We start from the raw sequence: 21,016 nt of genomic DNA, 5'->3' as shown, positions 1-21,016 counted from the left end.
TTTTTCAGTCTTTCAGGGCAGATTTCAAGAGTTCTTGCCAGAAGCTATGTGACATTCAGCCCCAGTCATCCCTTAAACCTGAGAAACAACTTTGTTACTGTACAGCTCTTGGAGAGAACCATTTTTTAATTAAAGTCAGATAATTAAGTTGATAGATGTGGTTGCTACATACCTGAAAACCAAACAGCCATTGTCCTGTAACGTCCAAGAAACGGTCACTACAACAAATCAAACCATTTACTGTGGCAGCTTTTATCATCCTTTATCTGGGAGTTAAATCTTTCTACTATCACTTTATAGTTTCTGCTTCTTTATCTTGGTGAATGTGTTGTTTTTCGTAGTATTTACAGGTGCAAGATGATAACACTTTAAGAGTCAAGTGGAAGAGAGTTGGTGTGTATCTCAGCTGGAGCTTTTTGCTCTGTGGTGGTTAGCTGTCACCCTCAAGAGCTGATTGATTTTGGAGTTTGACTGGTTTTGCTGTCAGTGAAATATGCTTTTCAAGAATCCAGACAATTTGGCAAATGTGAGCGCAAGAAGCAGCTACGCACTGTACTGAGATGTTCATGATCCCGAGTGACTGTGATACTTCCGTCAGTATTGGAAACTGCCAAAATATTCGATTCCATGTCACATGCATCAGGTACAAGAGTTGGATGGCCGCTCATTGCAAGAACTCATTGTGCAACAGGTGCTTTGTTTGTGTCTGCCTCTGGTTAGTTTTGGGTGGAGCATGTCTCTGATATTTCAGTGGGCTGATATCGGCTTATGTAGTCTGATCATAGACACGCAGACACTTACGCATACACTCACATGTCACAAGAAGATTATTACAAACATGAATAAACTATTTAGTGCAAATTGTATGCTATGGTAACTGTGTTGTATATATATATAAAAACAAACTCTTATAAACGACTGAAGTATCACAGACAGAGTTAATAATATCTTGCTCAATGTTTTTTCCATATTTTCTTCAGTTGTGTATAATGTTACAGTGTCAGATTGTCGTCGTAAGTTCATTGAACCTGAGTGACCCTGTGTGCGTGCGTATTTTAGTGCGTGGTGCCCCCTGCTGGCAAAAAAATAATAACTTTCAGCGCTGCAAATAAAATCAGCGAAAACACCAATATTGAAATAAAATAAGAATGAAAACCCTTTCATCAATTTGTTGTATTTCACAGATTGAGTTTGATTTCATAATGCAATGCTTACCGGTTACCACAAAAACATTATCTTCAGGCATTTTACCGGAAGCCTACTCGCCTCGCCTCAAGCTGTTGAAGGACCCCAGGATGTCCATGCTCGCTGAGCGTATGTACATTTCATCCAGAGTTTTCATTCATATTCTCCTGTTTTCCTTTAAAGTAGAAATGTTTAATGCGATGTTACGTGTTCTTAAAACCCGCCGCTACTCACTGAGAAGAGTTTCTCATCCGAAAACACTCAGTATTTACTAGTTTTGATAGTATCCGGGTAGCTAGCATTAGCACTAGCCACAGCACTCTGAGTGGGCACGTGTTTCCTGTAGCTGTCCATCTTATCTCCTGTAGCTCGTTTGCAGCGAAAGGTTTTCTCCTCAATGGCTGAATGTTTGCTGTCTTTCTTGTTAACAAACCTTTTAGCTGTCGCTCTTTGTTTCCTCGTCGTCTCTTCTCTTATTCCCGAGAGGACGACAGCTGTCAGTCCCCGTGTTTACATACCACCACCATTTAAACACCACACCGTTGTCATGTTGGGATTACTGACTTTTACCAGTTGTATTGGCTTTTTAAAGATAATTAAGTACTTATCGGTTTCAATCAATCGTGAGGATAATTTCTCCACCATTGATATAACCCTTTCTTAAATAATATTTACTAATATAAACAAGGATATACACCCAGAGTCTGAATGTTTGGCCTGATGATGCTCTTAACTGTAAATACTTATTTTGGCCACACATGTGATGAAACGTTAAGGTGTAACCATGGCACACCTCTGGTTGTGCGTGTGTGGACATTGTGACTGTTTGATAAAGCAACACAGCTTCAAGAGGCCGTGCAATCACTATAGGGTTTCAAAAGTGTATTGAAATGATTGAGACACAGGGTTATACAACAGTGTGAGTGTAACAGCTGTGTGTAAGGGCTGTTTCTAATCCCTGTTTGTAGTCGCTTTCGTATCTATGTCAGATGGAACATGTGTGCACCTTATCTTGATTCTGCACAGTAATCACTTGTGTGTGTTTACATGGTCTCGTCATGGTCACCTTGCAGCGAGTTTACTTACTTTATGTAATATTGTGCTGGCTGACTGTTAGGTAATAATGCTGCTGTCCTTCCTTCCAGCCCGGAGGAAACAGAAGTGGTCTGTTGACCCCAGGAACAGCGCCTGGAGCAAAGATGAGTCCAAATTTGGCCAGAAGATGCTGGAGCGAATGGGCTGGTCCAAGGGCAAGGTAAAGTGAGGGTCTGGGCTGCTTCCTGCTGGACTCTGGTGCCTTTTAGTGAACGTTAATGTCACATGTTGTGTCTTGTCCTTTTTATATTCAGGGCCTGGGCAGGACTGAGCAGGGCGTCACCGACCATATCAAAGTAAAAGTTAAAAACAACAGCTATGGGTTGGGAACCACTGCCAGCTATGAGGTGAGCACATTTAACACTTACATCATACAGGAGCATCGTATGTGATGTGAGCAGCTCTATTTAAAGTTATTGAATACCTACTAATATTTTTTTCTTAGGTTTATTGCAGTCTTTCTTTTAACGCTATAATTTTTTCAGTATGTCTTTGAACGAACCTCTTGCTGCACAGATGCTAAGATATTTAAGTTAATACTTCACGTAAAAACACTGATTCCATAGTGCAAGGTCATTATCAACCAAATTATTTACTGGAACTATATTTCATAAACAGCAGCAGTTCTATCTGTGTTGTTTCCTTCTGTTGCTGCCATCATAACTTAATTGCACAAACATTTTAACGACGAACTCTGCACCATGCACAGCCAGTGTACTCTCAGCTCAGTGCTCCAGGTTTTATGAGACATATGGCAGTTCCACTCACAAACTGTTTCTCGATGACTTGATTGTCCTCAAGGGGGAATTTGTGTCCCACTCGAGTGAAACCAAGACATAAATATGAAAATCAACAGCCGATAAGACGTGCAAATGCTTCAAAACAATGTCAGACATCCCACAAGCCCACATAACACAACATCAGTAGCAGCATAATATAAAACCTGGTGTACAGCCACCCTCATTCCGCCCAATCATCCTTGGTTAAAACTCCATTGCCATTCACCAGTATTAGGATCAATCTGACAACTTGTAAGGGAACAATAAACCAATGCTGTCTAGAATCTAGAAATTAACATTTAGCTCCAGTTTTACTTGGTCTGAAATTGTCTGTAAACAAACACTAAACAGTCACATTACTGTCAAACTGAAGTGTCTTTTTCTTTTGTTTCCAGGACAACTGGATTGCTCACCAAGATGACTTCAATGAGCTCCTTGCTCAGCTGAACAACTGCCACGGTCAAAATACCAGCAAAGGTGTGTACAACTGTGCTCTGTCCAAAGGATAATGTTCTCTCTCTATATATATATATATATATATATATTTTTGGGACTGAAATTCAGGTAGTAATATAGAAATGGATCATGCACCAACAAAGTAGTTGCATATCCCTCTGGTGTTGTGTAGAGACAAGGATGAAAACAATTCTCTGCTTGCAAGGTGATGCCAGAGCATCAACGTTTTACTCTGTATCATTCTGTGTTTGTATAACAACAAAGTAATGACATGTGCAGCCTCCTCTCTTTGGTTTGTCCTTGTGTTGAACAGTAGAGGGCGCCACAGTGCCACGTTTAGTAGAGCAAAGGTTTGGTAATAGTCACCGTCACTTAATGAATATCGTCATTATTACTGTTCTAGATGACAAATCACATATAGACTTGTGTTGGATAGGAGCTGGTAGAGGTTTGCTGTGAACATTTAAAATGTGTAACTACATGTGACCATGTTTTTCTTATTATCCACAGAACCTCCACCAGAGGAACAGAAAGGCTTCAGCTTGGAAGAGAAATCCAAGACCTCCAAAAAGAGGGTCCATTACATGAAGTTTACCAAAGGTGGGTTTGTCTTAGTGAGCCGGGAGCAGACAGATCAGGGGGATAATCTTGGATTAGTTTACTTTTCTCTCTTTGATAAGTCATGATATTAATTACCTGTTAAACTGTTTCTATAGCACCCTGCAACAAACGCAACCAGACCAGATCTGTTCAAATGTATTTATTCAACTAAACCAGTTTGGAGAGAACCAAGAACTTATTTGAGAGCTGCATTCGGGGTTTTTTTCTTCCACCGTAAACTAAAATAGATACCTGTTATGTTTTTGGTTTTCCACACATACACACCCACGTACCATGGTCTCACACAGACGGACAGACAGCCTCCTTTTACTCCTCGTTGAATCTTGTGCTCTTGGCTTGGACCGCAGACGCTGATCAGAGCCCTGTCAAGCCTGCGCTGGGTCGGTTGACCCGGTCAGTGCTAGGGGAGGTTATTAATATCTCTTCCCTTCTGCTTTCATTACTCCTTCACACGTCAGGAAGTCAAGATTTGCTGGTCAAGGCCTGTACACCGATAGGCACGAGGAGGGATTTGGTGTTCAGGACCACTGGAGAGCAAAATGAATAACCACAAGCCCATATTTTAGAGCTGAATGTTACTTCAGTCTGCAATTTAGTTTAGTGACTACATGAGCTTTGTCTTTGTATGTTTCTCGAAGTGTGCATCTGTTATTTGTTGCGCTTTTTAAAAAAACTCAACATATTTTTTAAATAACGCTAATTTTGCAAGGCTCTGATCAAATATGCACATATGTTAAAGTAGTGAATCAGTAATTTATGAGGTCAGTATAGATGGGGAAAACGGAATCTCTCAACTTTTGCCTTACCTGGAAGCGCTTTTAATATTTACGTCATTCAACAGCAACTTCCTGTTTCCTGTTTGGGGCATCTGGCATGTCCATTTGCTGTCCGTTTACCCAAAAACAACACCTCCCAGGGGCTGTGCAAGCCATTAGATGACCCCACATGATAAAACGTGGCCCCGGTCCATCCCCCCCAGACCCTTTCACCCTGTTTTTGTGATCTTATTTTGGCAGGAGCCAGAAAAAGCATGTTACTGACAGATGAGATGCACCAAGTCACATTGAAGACATGAAGTGCGGGTGTTAGGGGTGTGAAGATGATGCCTTGTTTTTCTCTTTCTGATGCCCGCCCCCTTTCTGCTCTCACTCTCGTACAACTTGATACGACAACGTTTTCAACAGTATCTCTTTCTTAAATATGCTTTCGGGAGGTTTGTTAAAATGCTTTCAAATGATTTCTGTTTTTTAAAGCAAGATGTTTTGGCAGGTTTCAAACCTAAAGTTCTTAAAAAGTCTGAAACTTTCAGAAATCCTGGATAAATATACAGCAGTGATTCAGACAATTCTCTGTTCATCATTTATCTGTCGTTTACCTTTGATCTTTTGAATTTGCACTTAGAGCTTATATCAACTCACTTTGCATTAGGATGCACTTGTACCCAATCCTGTCGCCAAGTAATAAGGTCTGATCTCACAGGGCTTTAACTTCTAATCCATTTGAGGAGATCCCTCCCATTATCATCACCAACTGAGCAGGTAGCACCTGACACTGCTGTTTCATGACTCTTATTTTTTTAGATTGTCAGTAAGCAGAGAGGGAAACAGCTTAGAGGGGAAACGCAGGTAGGAATGTTTTCACTGGAATTAAATCCAGGCAGTTAAAGACCTGTCAGTTGGGCTGTGTTTAGCAACGCAACACCACTTTAACGATCTCCACTCAAAGATGCGTGCAACAGTTGTCATGCAGCAGAAGGGACGCCAGCACTTCTTGTTCTTCCATAAACGACTCGTAGCTAAATTGGAAACTTGAGAGTTCAGTTCTCGGCCGGCATTACGTGATCTGACAGGCTTAAACTTTGACTGTGAACCTGTCAGATGTGAGAAACTGAAATGTATGATCCAAATAGTCAGACTTAAAATATCTAGTTTAAGTTTACATCAATTGATCTTTTTGATCATCTGAGGCCTGTGGTCTGGATCAGCTTGGGTCACCAAAGAGTTACCCAGCAACCGGTAACCTGCTACGCCTGTTTGCATGCTTCCCCCGACCGGCTCCTCGCCTGTGAAGCTGTTGCCAAGTTAAGGCCTGGTAATAGATTTAGCGTTGCTAAGCTTGTTACATGAGAGGTTGAAAAAGTCAGGTACTACTCTCATAGGTCTGCGTGTGCAGAGGTACGACCACGAGCAGGCAAAGGGTAACCATTATATGCGTCATTCATCTTCTTTCAGATTAAAAAGATTATAACGTGTAGGTTATAAGCAGTGACGAGGGCACTCAGTAGAAATTTTACCTCCACCAAGGCCCAATAGTCTCCACATTTGAATCCACTAGATCCAGATTTGTATATTGACCCGCACCATTTTCTTTCTGTCAAGATCCATGTTTTATTCTCACGTGTTGCAAAACACAGTATCTCACAATGTTAAAAGGAGTATTAAAAAGTCCTGGATCCGCACCAATGGGTAATGGGTCCTGCCCCACCGCTCCACAACATTTCGTAATCGGATCAGTAGTTTTTGTGTCGTCCTCCTTACAAACAAACCAATGCTGATGAAAACACCTCTTTGGCTGAAGTTATTACAAACCTCTATTTCTTCCTTAAATATTTTACTCTATTTATTCTTCGATTTATTTCCGTTGATATTAGATCTGCAAAAAAAAACATTTTGCGGCTGCCATAGCATTGCACTGAGGTATCAGTGAGAAGCCCCACTGAACATCTTGGTGCAGGCCTCCTCCTCACTCTCTTCTGCTTTTTTATCGATATCCTGTTCACGCTGGCTCCCTGACTGCCAGCGCTGACGATTGATGACCTTTGTTTGTGGGGAAAAGCACCAAATTCTCCACTGCTGAGGACCGGGGGCCCACAACATAAACCAGTAACCCAGTTTTAATTGCTGCCTCCATCTATCACCTGTCAGGCCAGCGAGGGCGGTTGATGCAGAGTTTAACTTCAGCTCTCAATCCGCTGTGCCGTGCAGGTTTGTCGCTGGGCCCTTTTCTGCCTATAACCAAACAGATATTTACATTACATGGGCACAGGTTAAAATGCTTGTGTTTAACATTGGATAAGTTCAACACCATCAATCTTCCTGGGATCTATTAAGAAAGTAGATTGTTTAATTTTATGTATCACATATATGTATTTGTCAGTTACAGTTTCACTGGTTTGTTGTTGTGGTTGGACTGGTTGACAGTTGTTGCCATTTCAACTGTTACTGTGGAAACCAGCATGTTTTCACTAACACTTCAGCAGCCTGCATATCATCCAGCCACCGCTGAACATTTAAGAGGAAAATAGAGTTAATCTCCTTTTAATCAGAACATTGTTTGCACTATAGCCTGAAAGCCTGAGATTTTTGACTAGTACTTCCTGAAAAGTCATGTTGGGCATAATTTCATGCTTGACCCCAGTCCGTTGGACGACAAACACCACACGCACACACACCCCTCTTTATTTATTTTAAATTGCTTCATACTTTCTCGGTTTTACTTCTCAAACCTGCATGTGCAGTGACTTTCAAAGCAAAGAGTTGGTGAGATAGAGGTTTAAAAGCAATAAATAACCAAATGTTATCAGAGCCCTGCTGGAGGAAGAGGATGCAGCTGTACGAACAGGACCCGGGCTTGAGACAGGCGACTGTGTGCTCCAGGAGTCTTTGAGGCCTGCCTTGAAAATGGGAATCCGGAGGCGTGGTGTCTCAAACCTTGTCGTTGGTTTATTTTTCTTTACCGTTTTATCCCTGGAGCAAGAAGCGAGCCACGCAAACCTCCCCTGTCTTTACCTCCACACACACACACTGGTTAAAACAGTTGCACGCCTAGATGTTTTTTTAATGTATTTAAGAAAATGGGACTTGGGTTTTCTATACCCTCTCTGATATTCCAAGTTTTTTAATTGTATGATTTATTCTTGTGTAATTGTCTTCTTTTAGGAAAGGACCTGTCCTCCCGCAGTGAAAATGACCTGAATTGCATCTTTGGAAAGAGAGGACAATCTGCCAAAGAACAAGAGCAGGTAGAGATGTGACCATTTCATACGTCTCTCAAATAATTTCTTTGTCTAAAATATATTTTGTTATTGATCCATAAAATTCTAATTATGCAAGAACTAATCCTGTCAACGGTTGATCACTTTAACAGAGCTCACTTACAATCTGTAGATATAGTTTTACCTTGTTTATTTTATCATAAAACAATGAAAACATAAGATATATATATAGAAAATACAAAATTAGGCTTAAAAAATATAACCCAAAATATCCTGCATGAACATTGAAGCATGACAAGAAAAAAAACTGTTAAAATTTTTTTTTTTTTTTATGATGATGTCCAGTAACAAATGAACAATACAGAATCTTTTAAATCCAAGATCCAAGTTACTGATTCTGTACCAATCCAGTATTTGTCGGAATTTGACAAGAGGCCACAGATCTGTTTTAACCAAGTTAAAATCAAATCCTGCACCGTGGGAGCAGACGCCATACCTCTGGCCAGGTGGCTCGAGCTTATCTGCCTCTGTCTTGGTAATTAAGGATCACCGCTAGTGCTGCTGCCTCCATCAGTGGCTGCTGCAGCATCATGTCATCCTCCTGCCTCCACAGGGTGCAGCTCCTGAGCAGCCCGTGGCCCCAGATAAGCCATGTCACAGCTTGCAGCTTTCACACAGCCAGCAGGCCACTGATGGCGGCATGAGCACCTAAATCCAGTTAAAGGATTTGCACTCTCACCCCCTACTTCTCTCTTTCACACTCCTCCCCACTTCTCCGCTTCTTGTCTTGGAGCGTTCACACGCCAGCGGGCATTATTAGAGACGAATCAAAATTGCGGTGAGCTGTGCAGAAATCGGAAATGATGATGCTTGCAAAAAAAAGTTGACTTTTTTTTTTGCTCTACGGAATTGGTGATTGGTCACTTCAAATGTCACTTTGCCATTTTCAATGTTGTGCTGGCCCTCATGCTTTTGAAATAAAGCTTAAAGGCTCAGACAGGTGCAAGTTGAATTTTAGCTCCTTTTGGCTTTTAAATCAAAAAACAATGGATAACAGATTTTTTTCCTTTTGCTTTCCCATAAACTCTGGAATGTTAATTGTAAAGACACGAGACATGGCATAGGCACACACAACTTTTATGTGTTTTTATGAATGAATAAATACCCCTTTATTTTTGTTGTCAGAACTTCTGCTGTCAACATAAACAAGGACAATGATAAATGTAGCTTTTGGACTCAGGGACAGAAAAGCCTCTCGCTGGCCGCCTCCTGTTTATCTCCAGCATTTGGCTTGGAAGAAATTGGCATCTTAAAATCCATAAATTGTACGGAAATGGAAAAAACCCTTCTCTATTCCCCTGCAGGTGCCGAGCCATAACATCACAATGGCCACAGCTCCCCAGCTGATTAACATTGGAAATGCAGGCAATACACACCATCATTTTCTCCCTAATCGTTTGGTTATGGGCTGTTATTTTTCAGCCAGGAGGGACACCATTGACCATATCGAAAACACTGAACACAATTACAATGGCTTCCCTCGAGGCCTCGTGCTGAAGCCCAGCAACATCTGAGGTTTCAGGGAAGAGCTAAGGAGGGTGATGGACCAATCAAGCTTTAGGCATTGTGCAGAATCTCCCGTGAGCAAGTCCATGACTCTGCGGTAACTCTCGGCTCACGCTGATCTGTGCTTACAGTCGTCCGCCATACTGCTCCAGCACAAAAAGACGCGCAACACGTGCAATAATCTCAGTACTTGTCAGATCTGTATTTTCTATGTAGTGACCGAATGAAACTTGCGAGCTGTGGTTCGTCGGACAAGTTAATTCAGGGTCTGTACAAACTGCCACCACTCAAATTAGCACATATCTGACAAGTTGAGTTCCAGAAGACTCGACCAGATCTGGATCACCTTCTGCCGACATGCCCACGGTTTCCCCCCCCAAATGAATCTTCCACCACTTCACTTACCACCCACTGCTGTGTCTCCTGCCTCCACAACCTTGGCCACCCCTCCTCTCCTCCATTGCTGGGGTTTTCCTTCCTCTGCAGTGATGTGCTTCCTGTTCGCTTCTTATCGCTGCACACAACGCTCCCTGAAATGCAGACACACACACACACATGCACACACTCTCAGCAGTCCCACATGCCTCTGTTCATCAAAGGCAGCACTGGATGTGTTGAAAAGAACATATGAGCAGATGGGACAGATTATAAACCCCTTTGTATAAATTGGTTATATTTAGATGGCCACTAACTCATATATTTTCATGTTTATTCTAAACCGCCGTCTTTTATGTAGTTATAATGTAAAACTGTAAATTGTGTTTGTCACACCACACAGAAATGTGGTATTAACCACCAAGCCACCTTTGATTGATTTAAGAAAGGAAAATCTGCAAGAACATAAAATAAGTTTTTAAGTATTTTCTACTCTAAACCTCTGGGTCTGCTGAAGGCCTTGGAGGTTCAGTAGTTGTAATGTTAAAAACCAAAACATGTTTGTGGTGGTGAATGGTGACAGCATTAATTTAGCTGGACATGTACTGCCGACAATGAATTAGAGCCTGGTAGGGAGATCGGTGGTTTGGCTCCTTTCACCAGTAACAGCACATCACCATTTAATAGCAGTTGTCTCCAGCAAAACTACTCGTTAGAAAGTGGTCACTTAAAAATGTATTTAGACAAAAATTATGAAAAACACTTAAATGGTGAACCTCTTACAAAAACTTACTACATAGTTCAGTTTTTCAAAAAGGTATATGTTTTGAAACTACTTTTTTGAGATAAAAATCTTCAGATGTACATTTCATGGAATTAAATTGAACATGAACCATCTGCAATTATACGGGACAAGTGAAAATAGAAGAGGGTCTGGTTTGTAGAGACGACCAGGTGTGTGTGTGTTGTCCTTACGTTCATGTTGGATGCACACAGGGTGTAGAAGCTTTCTCAAAGACAAATTACGACCAGACTTAAGTTGTTGATCTGTACAAAGTCACTGTTTAAGTTATGTGTTATTGTCCTATTGTCCATAGATTACACCGCCAAGCTGTGACTTAACGGTATCAGTTCTGAATAATTCTTATTCTTTTTTTGCTATCGACGCATCTTCATAACATAATGAAAGAGAATTCTATATATAAACAATACGAATTATTGATTGACCTGATATGTTGAACTAACGGGAGGAGCTTACTAAATTTAGGTTTGTTGTTTCTTATGAATCACTTCCTCTAACATTATTCATTGGATGACAGCCTTTCCAGCCATTCATGTAGCCACCTGAAAATGTTTTACTTTAAACCATTATTTACACTCCCTGACCGCTGAGGGTAATCACCTTGCGGTGGAACACCTGTCCGTCTACACAGGTCTCTGTTATCCATCACCTATCCCACGCCTGCGAGCCTCCTCCTCCTCCTCCTCCTCCTCCTCCTCCTCCTCTTGTGCCCCTCAGCACAATTACTCACAACATGACAAACGACAGGCCCTCTCTGCCGAGATATCAAAAAGCCCGGGCCACTTCTAAATGAAGGCACTTTGGCAGCCCTGTGCTCCCTGTGCTTATCGGCGGGCGAGCAGTGCCCCTGGCCGTCCTGCGTCCCCCCCCATTCCTTGCTCCTCCTCCTCCTCCGCCACCCCCGGCTCTCAGTGCCCTCCTCAGGGGGTTTAGTTAGGGGAGCCACATGGAGGGCCGGCCCAGCTTGATTTATCTCCCTTGCCCCTCTGCCCGGCCACTCAGGCAGGCCGAAAGAGCCGACGAGGCTCCAACGGTCCTCGGCTCGGAAGCCCGGCATTAGCTGAAATAAACCATTCTGCCGCCCAGTGAAAAATGTCCTCTGATTGGCTAATTAATCAGTCAAAGGGGAGCGACGCGGCTTGTGACTTGAGGGACCCAAGCGGGTGACCGCAAAGGGCCTGCTGATAAATAGACTCCCCGCCGATTCATACATCAACAAAAGTTAGTCATTTTTTAAAGCCGCCAGCTCAGATGAAAGGTGGAAACCAGCAATAGTTTTATTTTTTTGCCCACATTTTCTTTCACATCTTTTTTTGTGCGTTCTGTTTTATCTTTTTTTTAATTCTTTTTTTTTTTTTTCTGTTTTGAATTAAGAGCCACATTTTTAACACCTTACACCTTTAAAGTTTAAATGATGGAGTATTGAATGGCCATGCATCAGATGGTTACATTCTCACTCAGACGCGATAATTAATTTGAAAGAAAATTGAATTAGATTTCAGTATAGAAATATGACTTTACTGAATTGTCTTCAGATTGTAAGCTCTAAATAAAGACTAGATCTAACTCCTTAATCAGATCAGTAAAAAATATCTTTCATATCTATTTAGTATTTAAGTTTTATGATGAATTAACCACAACGATTTTATTATTAAAGACCTCATAATTGTTACTGAATCAACCGTCTTATTAGCTTCGTACTCCCTTAACATGTCAGGGAAGAAAAATGGTCGAGCATAATTTGGTACAAGCCTTGTTATGTCTGAACCCTCCAGTCAGACAGTCGGTATGGCGCACCCTGCTCCCGGGTCAGTGTGACCCCTGCGCCCTCTCCCACTCCCACTCCTGCTCAGGCACAAAGGGCCGAGGATCAAGCCTCTTCGGGTGGCACCTGTTGCAAGTTTTTCCTGCCCACGCATCGTCCACATGAAGGATCGCACGTCAGCAGGGACTCCCCCGATACCACCATCTTAAGGATTATGGGGAAGGGGGCGACGCCAGTTGGGGGCCAGAGCGTTTGGCAGATGCGTCAGCAATGGCGTCTTCTGTGCTCAGCTGAAAGCGCAGAAGCAGAAAGCGTCTTCGATTTAAAATGTGTGTAACTCTCGTGTCTAACACACGGTTTGAAAACTAATACCGAGACGTGAACAATGGATTAAGGAAGTGTTGAATTTTCTCAGTGTGTCAAAAGCCTCAAGATCTGTTGCCATTGCAAAAACTGCTCTAATCTTGAGACATTGGCTTTTATACAAATTAGAGATATTTTTTAATGTTTTCCCATGTGTCAACCTCTGTCATGAGAATATAAACTGATAATTGTTGCCAATCTTAAACATGTTGTTGGTACAGTTTATATTCAAGCTTTTTTTTTAAGCAGCTTAATTTTTTTTAGCTTAAAGTCTGAGTGTCTGTCCTGTTTGTCTTCACTAACAGGATCATTCCTCACTTACTGTTCAGTTTCACCGCACTGTAGAATTGAAGGTATAAATAGGAGACTTTGTTTTCATCTCAGTCCATTACTTTGCAGTGTTGATCTGTTGAAAGGGGATACTGGTGTCAACATGCGTCGTCTCGATGTGGTCATGGCAGAGAGCGCGGCTCATTGTGAACCTGAGGTGCGCTAATTCATTCTCAGATAACATCTAATTGCATCAAGCAAAAGCTCTCCCTTTCTTGAGCGCGTTTGTTGACAGGCCCTTTTGCTAATACCGCTGAAAATATCGAGACCCGCCAAGCCCCCCCCTCCTCTCGGCTGCAACGACACACTCACTCACACATTTACCACCTACCTCCCTGGCAGTTGTGTGGACTGCTCCCTCCTGGCCATGCCAGCTCGCTGACACTTACAGATTAGCGCAGGACAAAAAAAGGAAAAAGAGCGCGTCCGTCTCTTAGTTACGGGCCTGTGCGAGAGTACATGGGGCCAGAGCAATTACCGCCTAGTGAAGCTAACCGCCCAAAGATTTTCCAGTCCTCTCGGCTGTTTACACCCACCGACTACCGTTTAATCACTGACTCTTTAATCTAATAAATCACAGCTCGGGAAAATAATCACTGTATCTTCCCGCTGTGGGGTTGGGGTGGGGGGGACCCCTGTGCTCTTGAGGGGGGCTTCGTCGGCAAGCGTTCGTGGTGTTAAACCAGCGCAGGGTAGTCACGCTGCATGCATAATGTTGTCTTCATTTGTTACTTATGATAAACGTTCTCGCACGAGGCATATAGTGCAATTTTTCAAAACCCATTTTTTGCGTTTGTCATAACTACACCGAGAAAGTACGCCTTTAGCAAATATATTGCTTTGCATAGGCTTCCATGTGTGGTATAAAATGTACTTATGGTGCATCCTTTTAGAGCCTTCCTCCTCGTTTCGTCATTATCTCTGCAGAAAGGGAAGATAATACTAGAATGACTCTGATGGCAGTGAGGTTACTTCACAATTTGGATGGTCAAAGGTAGAGTTTGCTTATTTACCAGGGAATGAGGTATTCACCTGTTTGTCTGTCCGCCCACGTCAGGCCCATGAAGGATGGGCTGCTGGACCTGTGCGCACTCATCAGGGGGAGACAGCTGGCTAATCAGGGCCTGATCCATAGACCTCGAGTATAGCCAAATTTATTATTGTGGCAGGACAATGAGGGCACACTTGTGCAATTACAGACCCAACCAATATTGGCGAGAATTTATTGGAAAAAATACAAACAAACAAACAAGTAATGCAAACGGGCAGTTTCTAAGAAAATAAATGAGCAACTGCAGCTTTGTCAGATGCAAATTAACATTTGAGCAAGGGATGGAATTTAGTTTTTGCTGATTAGTTGCACATTTTTCATTTATTTTAATGACTTGTATTATATTCATTAAGTTAAATTCTGAATCTTGAATTTAAGTCTTGTCAAGTTTTATAAAAAAAATTCCAGAATGCTGCAAAAATACCAACACTCTGCTACACAATTTTACAAGACCTGTTTTCATGGTAACTTTATGAGTGGGACTATAGTATTAGTGTTTTTTTGAGAATATTTGAGAAGCTGTTGAATGACCCTTGTTTTGTTAATAAGGGAAAATAAAATGCATTTAATACTTTGCCAATGCACATAAATTTGATCTGAATGTCCAATGATCTGATTGACAAACTTGTGCTCCACTGAAGCAGCAGCAGACCTCAGATTTGTGTGGAGTGATGATGAGATTATAATATTCCTTAAACATAGCAAACATAAATAACATGCTTCATCATCTTCTGTAGCTTTTCACCATTTAAGGTTTGACTGGCACTTCAACTTTTCTTCTGCCATTATTTAATGGCACTCAATTGTAGAATAAGTCCAACAAAGCACTAAACATACATTACTTCACCTTTTGTGCTAACATTTTGCATGTAAGGGCAAAAAAAGGCAAAATAGTATTTTTTCTGGTAGTTTTGGTTGCGCTATAAATTGAATTCCTTCAGATCTACTCAGTAATCAGTTAGTTCAATAACTCCTGTCGGGCTCGTGTCAAGAAAGTTTCTCATGTACTCTCGAGATCCTTCTCCATCATCCCTCTGCTGGCTTGCCTGACTCTCCTCCTGAATGTGTTGGCCTCCACGTCTTGGCACCTTGGCACATGCCTCACTATTGGCTTAGCATTGGCTACATTAGCAGGGACAGATAGAACTGGAGTGTCTTGAAGGAGGCGGCCTGTTGAATGTCTTCCCACCCTCTCCCTTTCTCTCGGACCCTCTGCGGGCCCTCCCTGTGTTCCCTGCCCAGCCCCAGCCCCCGCCAGGGGAGAGAGCAGAACAGGAAGGGCCCGATAGCCAGCCAGACCTCTCCACTGCCGAAGAAGCCTTATCTCAGACCTGCACACAGTGCACTGAGCGCATCCTTTTCCTGGGGTTCTGGGTCTGGGAGGGAGAGGAGGAGGAGTAGACACGGCTGGATATAGGTGTGTTCTCCGACCCTCCACTCGTCAACCCCACTGTGTTGTAGGCCGGGGCTGTCTTTTTCCACTCATTCTGCTCTTGTTCCAGCAATTATGTAAACAGATTTTGTAAAGTGGTTAAATCCTTTTTAAGAGATGAAGCTGGGCCCTTCATTCAAATTCTTTAAAAGTGCAGGTAAAATGATGCAAAGCAAGCTCTTTACTCTTTAAAAAAATGTATATAGACCCAAATATGACTTAATTAAACTGTGTGTATTCGTAACCCTCTGTAAGCTGCCTTTTCAAAAAGTGAGAACCAACATATGGCTGAACTTGTTACAAATAATTTGGTCTGGTCTGTCCACTTGCTGCCCAGTCACAGCTAAGGTGTGTAAATACAATACAGGTGTGCAAATACATTGTTTGCACAGAAGAAAAGTCACAAGAAGAGAAGCAGTAATGACTGATTTACTCACTCATATTTTGTTTAAAGTCTGAATACTTAAAGCATCTTACTACCTCAAATATCACCTTAAGAATCAAATCATTTTGATTGTACACCGATTTGCAAAAGGGAGAAAATTGTCTTTCATTCCCAGTCTGCACCCTTTCTGTCTTTTCTGTAACTTTTCTGAGCACGTATGATCAACCATAATAACTGCATAACTTGGACCATAACAAGAATGAAGAGTACAGTCAAACTTTGTCATTTAATATAAGAGATAAATGCTGTTTTTAACTAGTTCTAAATCTAAAGTAACGACAACACAGTTCGGTGCATTTGATACAGTGACATTTCTACTATTTAGTCGTATTTCTGTTTGGTGAATGGGACTAAGTGGTCAACCTTCTGATCATGCAATTGCTTTGTTTTCAGTAAATGAAAACTGCAGAACCTCTTGTATTCAGAGCCCTGTATTGATTCTGCAAGAGGTCAAAGTTAGTTTTAATTTCAAAATTCTTACACAATTTTAGAATTTTTTTTGTAAATATTTGGTAATGAGGTTATAATGGTTATTCCTTTTTTTCAAATTTTTTCTTATTTCTTATCTACTGCATTCAACATGCAAAGGCTCCTGTCGTCAGTAAATTCCTCCAGTAACGGTGACTGATAATAACACGTTGCAGAGCACAACACACCCCTGGAAATCAAGAAACAAGATCTGAGGCGTTACTGCTGAGTTGTTTCTTAGTGACACGTTGCCCTCGGCACTCGCCAAACAAAAATCTCCAGGGTTGTGAGTAATACTGACTGGATCTGTAGCTTTCTATCTCCACTGTATGTGTGTGACCAGCCTGTGCTCAGCACAGCACTTTACCCCTGCTGGATCAGAGTCTAATGGAGATCCCCCGGCAGTGAGGATGAGTCACATACCAAGTTCCAGCCACTTTCCCCAAATGAAGAAGATGTTTCTCTCTCAGTCACTCTCCTCTCATTCACCCTCTGCCTCTCCTGAGAGTAATTTCACAGGCAGCTCTAAAGTGGCCCCCGGCCATCTTCCCAAATCCCAGTTACATGTTGTTTGGCGCGGTCAGCTCTAAGCCCCATTGCCACTTTTCCTAGCAGAGTGGATGCCATTGTGCCGTAACTGGGAGTATAGATTTTCTCTGGGAAGTTGGAGAGTTTTGTTTAATGGCACCTCACCTGAAGGGCCTCGTCCCCCTTGTTAGAAGTTGGGCTTCTTTCTAAAGCAAACTTAGTTGTGTCCTTCATATCAGTGTGAGACTTCTGAATCTATCTGCTTAAGATGTGTTATCATGTCATGTATCAATCAAATCAGTTTGTCTTTCGTGATATTTTTCTTGTATAATTTAAAGCCCAACGAGAGATAATTTATGCCTTTTTATAGTTGCAGAACAACCGTTTTTTTAAAGATCATATTAATCAATATATTAGCCGGCAAAAACAATGGTCATTTTCCTTATGGAAACTTATTGACTTTTACTGGGTTAAGACAAATGGATTCTATGAAACAGGGTTTCAGGGATGTCCCTGGTGACTGCTTTTTATAAGAAACATTTTTTTCTGAGAACCAAATTATCAGCCAAATTCCGTTGTGGTCTACTAAAAGCCCTGGAGGGAGCTTAAAGCATAGGTCTGTATTTAAGTCTGTTTATGTCCCACAAGACTTGTTCGATCTACATTTACAGTTCCACATTGTTTTCCCCAACCATCAGTCAGCTTGTCTATCTCCATCAGCGTTGAGGCTCAGAGTAGTGTAATCTGCATGTAAAAGTTCAAAGGCCAAACCATGAGGTGACTTCCACACGACAGCCTTTTTCAATTTATCTCTCTCAATTGTATGGTTTGAAAAATGCCGTCCACTTGGTCATCTTGGTAATACACAGAGCGACCGCATTGTTTAGTGCGATTCTCAGGAGGAGCCTCGGTATTCTTCTGGAGGAATCATTATGCATTGAGTAGGCCATTAGGAAAATGAAGACGAATGGGTCGCGGGGGCGACGTGACAAATTGTTCCTGCTGTAGAGTTAAAATCTGGATCATGTTGTGCTCCACAGTTGTAAAGTTGGTCTTGTTTAATTTGGAGCCCAAAGGCCGATGAGATGAGTTTGTCAACAGAAGACTCGCCTCCGCAGTTTAACCAAAACAAATGAATGAGCGCTGCCTTTTTTTCATTTTTAACCTTTACTGGCAGCATAGCCATCGCCTCTAGAGTGAACAGCTTCCACTTTTAAAACGGCATAGACTATTTTCCCCAAAACAAAGGCGAAAAAGTGCCCAGTCAATAATCAAGTCATGTTATCTGGGGAGAGATCTCATGATGACGCGTGCTTTTACGCATGCGCCGAAATCTGGATATTTTCCTGCAAGGGCTGTGAGAACACGATGTCCAACTCAGTTGTTCCGGACGGATTCTCCCGAGCCAATTTGAGAATGGGGCAGGAAAATATCCAGAGAATTCATACCAGGCGAGGGGTTTTGCCACGACGAAGGCAAAAAACTAAAAAGAATAAAGATAATGCATTATTTCAAGTGTTATAAATGGTGGAAAGACGATATTTGAGTGTTTTTCGTTAAAAAGCTGAATTTCTAAGTTCATGCATATTTTTCAACACTGTAAAATATGATTGTTAAAAAATAAACGCCATTGAAAGAAAATATACTTAAAAACTCCAATTTGATATTAACTATAGAACTGTAAGAGTGTCAATCAGGAATTTCCTTAAAATCTGGATTGTGTTCTGTTTAAGGAGAAGACTTTTCTAAGTATTTTAGAGCATAAGGCTATTTGCTGATCTTGATCTACTGATATAAATATCACCAAGTTCATTCAGATGGGAAAGTCTCAGCTGTAGCTTTCTTTACTATTGAGGAGCCTTTACAGGAGATAAATGTGCAGACACAGATGCATGTTTGGAGCCTTCAGTGCTGCAAGAAAAATATGAGAAATATCTTTGATGCTTATTTTAAGTTGATCCTTTTAACACCTTTTGTTACATCAGCATCCTTTTTCTCTTTTCACTCACTGGTTTGTCTTTTTGTGTTGATTGACGATCACTTAAGCTTCTGGGCGAACCATTGTGTGCATTTCTGTGTAGATTCTCTAAATGCTGCATTAAATCCTAACTCTGTATTGCCATTTGTGTGTCTTTGGTGTAGGAGAGCAACAGCAGTGATTCTCAGGGGGAGACGGAGGAGAAGGTGACTATTGCTGCTACCGAACTGGATACGGAGGCCATCACCCAGACTGTGACCAGTACGCTCAATATGCAGCAGTACTTTGCGCAGCGAATGGCTCAGTTGAAGAAGGCTCGGGGACAGGACCCACGTGAGACATCCCAGGCGGACGCAGGGACCAGCGAGACGTCAACTCCATCCGAGGAACCCATCCACATTAGCAACAACAATACGGAGGAGCCCAAGAAGAAGAAAAAGAAGAAGAAGAAAAAGGCTACGAATGAGTTGGAAGTGGTAGAAGACAATTTTAGTTCTCCCATTGCAGTGGAAGACAGCGAGAACCAGGAGCAGGAACGTAAAAAGAAAAAGAAGAAGAAAAAGAGGAAAATGGCAGAAATCGAAGGAGCTTCAGACGAGAACTGCAGCTCCACCTCTGGTGTGGAGCAGAACTGTGAGGAGCAGCCTCCTTCCAAAAAGAAAAAGCTTAAAAAACTAAATGGACACGAGCCATCTGACGATCAAACTGTAGAATCGGAGGTTGTTCCGAAAGAGGAACACAGAGAGGAGGGCGATGTTGTAGAGGTGGTAGTGCAGAAGAAATCTAAAAAAAAGAAGAAAAAGAAGAAACATCAAGAATAGGTGCAGTCAGGGGTATGGATGAGTCCTTTAGTCTTTAAGCTCATACTTATGGAAAATGTCTTAAGAGCTAATCAACCTTAAAACCTGTTCCACAGCGAGAAGAAAAGAGGTTTGATATTTGATCACTCTGCCCAGTAAAGCCACTAAGTTGTACTGGTGGACACACTATGGTAGTGACTCATTTGTCACAAAACAAGCATATATAGCCTAGAAAATGTTAAACTATCCCTTTAAATTTTCTACAAGGCTATCTCTTTATGTAATGCCTGAACTATATAAATAGAGAGGATTGACAGATATTAAAATAAACTGTATACAACTAGGGTCACACTCGGTAGAACGCAACCTCTGTCAAGGCCGAACGATCTTAAAGTTAAAAGAAATCCTGGATCAGCCAAATCCAAATCCACACCAAAATTGAATTGGTTCCTCTCAGGCGAAGGTCCAAAGCCTCCACTGTGTTTGGTAGAAATTTACATAATCCTACAGACAAGGTGAAAATATTACACATTGGGGGTTAATAATTTCGTGAAACTAACAAGCTCAATTTCATTAAATCTGTGATATGTCGACTGAATAAAATCAAATTTCTACTATTCTACCAACTTTTTAAGAACAGCTTTCAGCTCAGTCTGTCGTCTTTACAATTGCTATCATTTTGCATGTTTCCATCTTTTTTTGCCAACAGCTATTTATCAGATTCTTAAATCAAGATCTCTTTATATTGTTAAAGCAAAGCAACACAGTGACAGTTTTTAGCTTTTGTTAAAAACGACAGAAGCACATGAAATGGGTCTGTGGTGTTATATGAACAGATGTAATTTGATGGTGTTTTGGACTCTTTCTCATCAGATTCATGAACTGTAAGCAAATCCCCTTTTAAATAAATCCAAAGGTTTATCCATGATTGTTTGATTAATTTGTTTGCCCTCTATAGATAGATTTACTAAAAATGTAAAGGA

General features: G+C 41.5%; 1 protein-coding gene across 1 annotated transcript; it reads left to right on the top strand.

Annotated features, from left to right (window-relative positions):
- The first annotated feature begins 1,289 nt into the window (after positions 1-1,289).
- pinx1 (PIN2 (TERF1) interacting telomerase inhibitor 1) lies at positions 1,290-20,961 on the top strand. Its single transcript, XM_061091373.1, has 7 exons — positions 1,290-1,314; positions 2,331-2,440; positions 2,535-2,627; positions 3,455-3,536; positions 4,026-4,115; positions 8,075-8,157; positions 19,398-20,961. The coding sequence occupies exons 1-7, from the start codon at positions 1,296-1,298 to the stop codon at positions 20,052-20,054; spliced, it is 1,134 nt and encodes a 377-aa protein (XP_060947356.1). The 5' UTR covers positions 1,290-1,295; the 3' UTR covers positions 20,055-20,961.
- Positions 20,962-21,016: the final 55 nt, after the last annotated feature.

This window comes from Limanda limanda, chromosome 18, assembly GCF_963576545.1.
Source record: "Limanda limanda chromosome 18, fLimLim1.1, whole genome shotgun sequence".
In the NCBI taxonomy this organism is placed as follows: Eukaryota; Metazoa; Chordata; class Actinopteri; order Pleuronectiformes; family Pleuronectidae; genus Limanda; species Limanda limanda.
The sequence above is the reverse complement of the archived record's forward strand: the minus strand, read 5'-3'. Positions and strand labels throughout refer to the sequence as shown.